General features: G+C 49.0%; 2 protein-coding genes across 2 annotated transcripts in view; one reads left to right on the top strand and one right to left on the bottom strand.

Moving 5' to 3' along the window:
• Positions 1-1,571, bottom strand: part of mpzl2b (myelin protein zero-like 2b) — a 6,206-nt gene extending 4,635 nt beyond the window's left edge. Inside the window, exon 1 of the mRNA XM_079737531.1 lies at positions 1,378-1,571. Within this exon, the coding sequence (XP_079593657.1) occupies positions 1,378-1,432 (55 nt within the window). The 5' untranslated portion in view covers positions 1,433-1,571. The remainder of the gene's footprint in view (positions 1-1,377) is intronic.
• A 152-nt stretch (positions 1,572-1,723) lies between these two features.
• Positions 1,724-7,132, top strand: pafah1b2 (platelet-activating factor acetylhydrolase 1b, catalytic subunit 2). The gene is made up of 7 exons (XM_079737532.1): positions 1,724-1,840; positions 2,585-2,830; positions 3,165-3,246; positions 3,683-3,772; positions 4,613-4,729; positions 4,828-4,950; positions 5,061-7,132. The coding sequence occupies exons 3-7, from the start codon at positions 3,166-3,168 to the stop codon at positions 5,337-5,339; spliced, it is 690 nt and encodes a 229-aa protein (XP_079593658.1). The 5' UTR covers positions 1,724-1,840; positions 2,585-2,830; position 3,165; the 3' UTR covers positions 5,340-7,132.
• Positions 7,133-7,676: the final 544 nt, after the last annotated feature.

Raw genomic sequence — 7,676 nt, 5'->3', positions numbered from 1 at the left:
ACCAATTCACAGCTAAATTAGCACCGTGTTTCAAAGTTGTCTTCTTTACCCACACTATCCTCCTAACACTCGAGACTCGGAAATTCTTCGACTCAACAATCCAGTCATTTGTCACGTTAAAACAAAAATGCAACTCTTAAGTGTGTCAGCAATCCTACTGCCAACTTCTTCAATCCTATCGTCCAGCACTGACTCATTTTGGGCAGCAGACCACGTGACTGAGAAACTACGACGGCAGGAAGCCCCGGTATGTCCCCTCGTTCAGCAGAACTCATCAGCTCGCTCTCTAGATTTGTTGCCCCTTTCACCACTCCTGTGAATGTCCTGACATCCAGATCCATAACCATAAAGACAAAAGAGTTAACGGGAATTCAGCGGTCCTGACATCACCACAGAGATAAGCAGGTCACACGAGCAGGGATACATATTCTCCTACACGCGCACGGCTCCCTGGTCCTTTATCAGCTGCTCTCGCTCTGAAGGCGCAACATCGGAGTTCGCACGCTTTAGCGTCCGATACCAACGGGAACCATTACACATCTCTAGGATAGGCCTACTTCACATTCACTTCATTAATAATATTAATATATGAACGATTGTTTTTTTGTCACAACAAAATGCTTCTTCAGTTGTATACTTAATCAGTATAAAGTACCTAAACTACATGTACATAAACCTAATAAAAAATAGGTAAACCTTCCAAATGCAAGATTGTGTCCATTCATTTTTGAACGGACACAATTCAATTGCTAATGCAGTAGATAACTTAATAACAGCCAGTCTGGGAAGGATTGCGCAATGACAGTAAGCAGGAAATAAATGTAATCAGGGAAACTAATCAGAGGCCTTTCTCGTTTGAAAGAAGACGTAAGAGCGCAACACAAAAGGTAACTCTTTGGTTTCGAGTCAGAGAGAAAGGTCTCTGCGTGGAAACCATATGCTCAACTCCGACAGGACTGCGTAATAAAACAGCCAGTGTTAGCTATGTTCATCATGAGTGATAGTCACTGAAGAAAATCGAATCTAGGAAATTGGATCTAGGACGTCCTTTTGTGACAAGGAAGTCTGGGCCACTTGCTACTGGTTACTCAATAACAATATGGATGGATCTGATATTAGAGACATAGTTCAGCTTCAGATGGTTAATGAAGAGTATACCATTCATACAAATATAACTATAAAAACATCAGAGCCTGAAGAAGTAGGTCATCTCTGTAACCTGTTACCTTGTACACACTAACTTCCAGTGGTTAGTATCTGACCAATATATTCCCATTCTTTCTCTACAATTTCCATCGAATTTGTTCAGGTTATTGGTCGAGAAGTGAGTGATTGCAGGTGAGGCTGCCATTGTGTGGTGGAAGTGGTCTGACTCACCTGAGAACACGAGTGCTCCCAACAGAGAAGCCACCTGGAACCATATTCCACACATGGGACCTTAGGGCTACAGGAACACACTTACAATACACTGGTTCGCTTCCGTTCGCTCTTCCACATTAATAGTGTTGACTGATGTCATCAGAGCATTTCCAAGCAGGAAGCGGAGTGAAATGTCGAACAAATCTGGTCGATTCGGGATTCCTACGGAGAGACCTAGAGCGGTTTGGGTTCCCTGTGGGCGGGTCTTGACGCAACAACCTGTTGGTCTGCTCCTGAGCAACGCATTCTTCACAGCCCTTCTGGGAGTTGTCTTTCAGTTAGCAGTTAGGTGTCACTCGGAAATCAGACGTGGTGCAAGACAGGTTGGACGAAGCGATAGCGATATGTTGGGTTTATATTATCATTTGAGTCCATGCAAATGCAATGGCACTGTAGAATAATGGCTAACAACCATTGAGAAGTAAGCAGTTTGTTTTTTCATTACATTAATAATAGCTATTTCAGCCTACCGTGCCATGCTGTGTCTAAGATGGGCCTTTGTCTACTCGTCCTAGACATATTAATGTCAAACATTTATTTTTTATAAGATAATAGATAGCTGCAGAGTGCGTGTTGCTGTCCGTCAGGGGATAAGGACGACCTCTGCTGGTTATAATTATTACACATCCTTATTAAGGGGTGGCGCAGGACATGCGCAATTCCCATTGGCCAATAAATACTATTATATTATTCTAGTTTTTTCACTACATGTCGTGGAAAAGTATATTATGCGTAGCCCATGTGTACTTTGCATTCGCATTTTAGGTTGAAAGAAGAAAATATTTTCATACTATTTATCTTGTTTACACCAACGACTGTATATGTGAGCAGACAGTTTATACAACAGACTGAAGAGAAGTGTTCGAGCATAGACACACTGATCTGGTCTATCACTCCAACACAGTGTTTCATCCATGGACCTATAAAGGTTTCATCATAGAGCATTGGGTCTATAATTCCATGGCGCCACTTCGCGTTCAAGTTCCCGTCAAAAGCATTACCGTAATACCGCGCGCAGACGCGCACACCAAAACAGGCGTTGCTTGACAAGAGCCGCACATTTTGTTTTGAGGCTCGTTTTTTAGGTTGACTACACCATGTTCTAAAGTTAAAACCCATCGTTCACTTCAAAGTGTTGGCATGTTTTGCTTGACAACATCCACAGCAGTTGCCGGACAGTGGATCCAGGGCGGGTGTAGATGGTAGGAGCATTACGACCTCCGTGTGAGCTGCTGGACGCTGATGTTCGCCATCCTGACCAGATCCAGACACGCCTTTTGTTGTCCTGCTGCAACGACTAGCCGCCGCTAGCACCGCAGCATCTAGGAAGACACTGAGGACCAGCTCAGCCTTTTTTGGAGGATTAGTCGTAGACCACTGGACCCGCAGCGACTGGACAACCGACCGCAAGGTTAGATCTTTGCACACATTCTGGAAATATCAGGAAATCCCTCTCGGTGGCGTGGGTGTTGCGGCGCATGTGACGGATGCGTAGCCGCGACCTGTGCAGTCAGAAGCTAAGATGCTAACGTTACATAGTGTGGGCATATGATAAACAGCGTTCATCCTCTGGAGGACAGAGGCCCGCTCTACTGCTCCTGTAGTCGGACTGTTGGCATAACAAACAGCCCCTCTCGAGAGTTCCTGCTACGACCATGTTTAGTGGGTACGATGATGGAAGCATGAAATGTTATTACGTAAGGGGGTCCCGGTCCAGTGTGTGACAACGAGCGGTTCCGTTTCAGGATGAGCAGTGACGAACCAAGCCCCGCCGCCTTGCCGGAGCCGGTGGAGGATGTGCACGGAGACGGGAGATGGATGTCCCAGGTAAGGCCAGGCTACACTCAAAACCACCCACCCATCGATCGATCGCTATTCCGAGATGATAGAGGAACGACTGGTCGGATAGTGGAGTATGTGAGGAATAGGATGTAGTTAATCTTTCACTATCAATTTACATGTTGATCTGACGCTTTGAGGTTCCCATGTCGATACGAGAACGGAGTAATGTGGGGCTTTTGCACAACACGTCGCGTTCCAACTTTTGTCTGATGCACAACAGACGAAACAAGGAGAACTGAACAACTGGGTTTGTGACAATAAAACTGTGTGGTCGCCGTTGCCTAGAGACTAGTGAGTTTCACAGATACTTGGGCAGAGTGTGAGTCCTCAGATTCCTCCTGTCTAGATGTGATGGTGTTGGTTTCAGTGTTTTATAATGCTTATTGTTCTGTGTGTGTGTGTGTGTGTGTGTGTCTCGCAGCACACACGGTTCGTCCAGGAGTGTAAGGATGCTGAACCAGACGTGCTGTTCGTCGGAGACTCCATGATTCAGCTGATGCGGCAGCATGATGTAGGAGATCCTCTTCATGCTGACTCTCTTCTGTCGTCACGTGTGTCATTGAGCATGGACCCTTTATCCATAGAAACAACCAACCCAGCTACACAGGGAATTTGTTTTTTAGATAATTGTCATTACGGTGCAGGTAGGGGTTAGACAGTACAGGGACAGGTCATTAAGGAGCAGGTAGGGGTTAGACAGTACAGGGACAGGTCATTAAGGAGCAGGTAGGGGTTAGACAGTACAGGGACAGGTCATTAAGGAGCAGGTAGGGGTTAGACAGTACAGAGACAGGTCATTAAGGAGCAGGTAGGGGTTAGACAGTACAGAGACAGGTCGTTAAGGAGCAGGTAGGGGTTAGACAGTACAGAGACAGGTCGTTAAGGAGCAGGTAGGGGTTAGACAGTACAGAGACAGGTCGTTAAGGAGCAGGTAGGGGTTAGACAGTACAGAGACAGGTCATTAAGGAGCAGGTAGGGGTTAGACAGTACAGAGACAGGTCATTAAGGAGCAGGTAGGGGTTAGACAGTACAGAGACAGGTCATTAAGGAGCAGGTAGGGGTTAGACAGTACAGAGACAGGTCATTAAGGAGCAGGTAGGGGTTGGACAGTACAGAGACAGGTCATTAAGGAGCAGGTAGGGGTTGGACAGTACAGAGACAGGTCATTAAGGAGCAGGTAGGGGTGAGACAGTACAGAGACAGGTCATTAAGGAGCAGGTAGGGGTTAGACAGTACAGAGACAGGTCATTAAGGAGCAGGTAGGGGTTAGACAGTACAGAGACAGGTCGTTAAGGAGCAGGTAGGGGTTAGACAGTACAGGTGGTTTGTCTCACGGCTCTTCACTCTGCAGATCTGGAGGGAGCTCTTTTCTCCACTTCACGCCCTGAACTTCGGGATCGGTGGAGACACGACCTGTAACGTCCTCTGGAGACTCCAGAACGGAGAACTGGACAACATCAAACCCAAGGTGAGAACCGTCCCCCCTCTCTCCCCCCTCCATCCCCCCTATCCCCCCCCCTCCCTCGTTGATTGGCTGAAGCAGCGTGTTGCCCCCCCCCCGTGCAGGTGGTGGTCCTGTGGGTCGGAACCAACAACCACCAGCACTCGGCGGAGCAGGTGGCCGAGGGGCTTCTGGCCGTGGCCCGTCTCCTCACCTCACGCCTGCCCAGGGCCAAGGTCATCATCATGGTGGGTACCGGGGGGCTCCCCTCCCCCCCCCCCATCAGAGTCCAGTGTGTGGTCCGGGGCGGGGAGGTCAGAGGTCAAACAGAAGGGCACTAACACATCGCCGTCCCCAGGGCCTGCTGCCGCGCGGGGAGCGCCCGAACCCCCTGAGGGAGAAGAACGCGGCGGTGAACGCCCTTCTGCGCGCCCGTCTGCCGCGGCCCGGCCCCGTCATGCTGCTGGACGCCGGCGCCGGCTTCCTGGCGCCCGACGGCTCGCTCAGCCAGCGGGACATGTTCGACTTCCTGCACCTGACGGCCGCCGGCTACGCCGCCGTCTCCAAGCCGCTCAGCGACCTGCTGCTGCAGATCCTGGAGGAGACGCCCGAGGAGAGGAGGGTCCCACCGGTCTGAGACCCCCCCCCCCTGGAGTCTCACTCACAGCAGGGGCCTGGGAGGAGGAGCCAGGGGAGGAGGAGGAGGTGTGCAGGAGAGGTGGGGGAGCAGGAGGTGGAGGTGTGGGGCTAGGGGGAAGGATGTAAGGCCCTGTGTAGAGAGAGACTGGCGCTGACAGTGTTCTGCCTCAGCACCAACAGCTCGTGGCCAGCAGGGGGAGACACCCACACGAGCCAGCCATTAAAGCACAGACGCAACTAGGAGCTTATGGTGCGTTTTAGTATTCTCTGCGAGCCGACTCGGACCTCGGATGTGACGTCACGCCCACCCTTCATTCGTTTTATTATGTTTCGCTCGGTCGTTGGAAGAAAACATGGACGCCACCCGGAAAGCTGTTGTCGCGGTAGCATTGGCAGAGTACCAGGCGCTCCAAAATAAGTAGGTGATAGGCCATAGGCAGAGATACACGGACGCAGTAAGGCATTGCAGTAATACGAGTGATTGAAATTGCCATTTAAACCACCAAAGCGGTCCAAACACAATGAAAGCAGTTCATACTTCAAGTCACACTGGGCGCAGCCATCTTGAATCCTTGCTCGGCCTCCTCTGAGTTCATCCGAGCAAGCAAGTGCGCCGTCCGAGGAAAAGGGGCGTGTTCATTTGGTCGCTAGGCAACGTCCTCGGACCTCCGAGATGGCTGGATAATAAAACGCACCATTAACCTGACTACATTCATTTGGGCAAAGATATTACATTTTCCTCTGATGCCGTTATATTAAAACCGAACCCATACCACAGTTTTGGTCAGTTGACATAAAAAAAAAAAATAGCGCAAGGGCAAATATTTATATAGATGTAAATGACAAAGACTGCTTATGGCACACGTTGAACACATTTCTCTTGGTCAAACATCTTTTGGATGAGGTCTTCTGTTCAGTGGAGGGTAGTGCTTCAGGAGCCTGGTCTAACCGCTAACCTGCTGCTGCCACAGAGTCGCCTCAACACTCCTTACCTCCTGGGACCTCTGCTTCAACACCTGCATGGAAAACATCTGTACAGAAAACTGATGAGGACCTCTAGGAAATGGACACCATGATCTATTTAGGACATTTTATCGAAGACACGCATGATCTAAGACTTTGTGTTTCCCTCCTTCATACGAGTTTACAGAAGGGTTGTCCTGATTTCCTAAAGCACCTTCACTTTGTCTTTCTGATTGTCTGTGTTGTCGTGTTGCTTTTCCAGTGCTACCTAGCCCGACTGCTACCTAGCTGCAGAGATACCTTGCCCCAGCGCTACCTAGCCCTAGCACTACCTAGCCCTAGCAACAGAGCTACCATGCCCCAGCGCTAACAAGCCCCAGCACTACTGAGCCCTAGCACTACCTAGCTGAAGAGCGACCTAGCTTCAGTGCTAGCAAGCCCTAGCGCTACCTAGCACCTGCCCTGCTGTCTATACATAAGCAGTGAAATAGGTAAGCTAGCTAATATCACTAAGAAGCCACTGGCGGCTGCATTAGTCTCACTACTCGCTGTACACGCTGCAACAGGCATCACTGTAGTTATAATATTAGCAGGGCCGCTATGTGTCTTCCCTGTCGTCATTCCAGCTCACTGTATGGTTGCGAAGCTGGCGTGGAATCTTAACGTCTGTGCTTCAGTCCCATGTCTGCCATGGTCCCCAACGCTGACCAATGTGAATATGATGGCTGACCAACCCCACGGCCCTGAGCCAAGCCTTGCCCATCACACATTGGGATCTATTGTCTGAATGTGTGTGACTGAGTGGGGGGGGGGGGATGGTCTTCCCGGAGGGCTGGGTTGCAGGTGAGGTAAGTGTGTGGATAATCGCAGGAAAGGACGAGAAACTTGGCGGGATTGAATATTTTTGCTTGTTACCTGCTAAGCACAGCATTCCAATAAACCGTGACTGTAAATATGAGTGGACTTTGCGTTGTTTCTCATCACCACGAGAGCTGCACTGATTGGTTCAGAAAAGCATACAATCAGAGAACTTTGGATGGTATTTTCAGGTAATGAAAGTTGGAGGTTCGACTCCTGCACCTCTGTAGGCAGGATGATGGAGCGGTCTAAGGTGGGAGACTCAAGGGTTCCTACCTTCCTCAAGGGGTTTCTGGTCTTCAGCTGGAATAGTGGGTTCAAAACCTGCTTTTGACAATATTCTTAAAACTTCAGCCTTTAACTAATTTAGTAAATTATATAAATATTTTAGACCGATATTTTGAATCTCCAGTTTTAAAACTCTTTCTATTAGTCAAAAGAGTGGAATTATAATGTACATTATTTTCGTTATTTCACTTAATTTAGACACTACTTATGTTCAGGGGGTGTCAGG

This window comes from Pollachius pollachius (assembly GCF_949987615.1).
Source record: "Pollachius pollachius genome assembly, chromosome: 6".
In the NCBI taxonomy this organism is placed as follows: Eukaryota; Metazoa; Chordata; class Actinopteri; order Gadiformes; family Gadidae; genus Pollachius; species Pollachius pollachius.
Note: the sequence above shows the minus strand (reverse complement) of the source record. Positions and strands in the feature narration are given on the sequence as shown.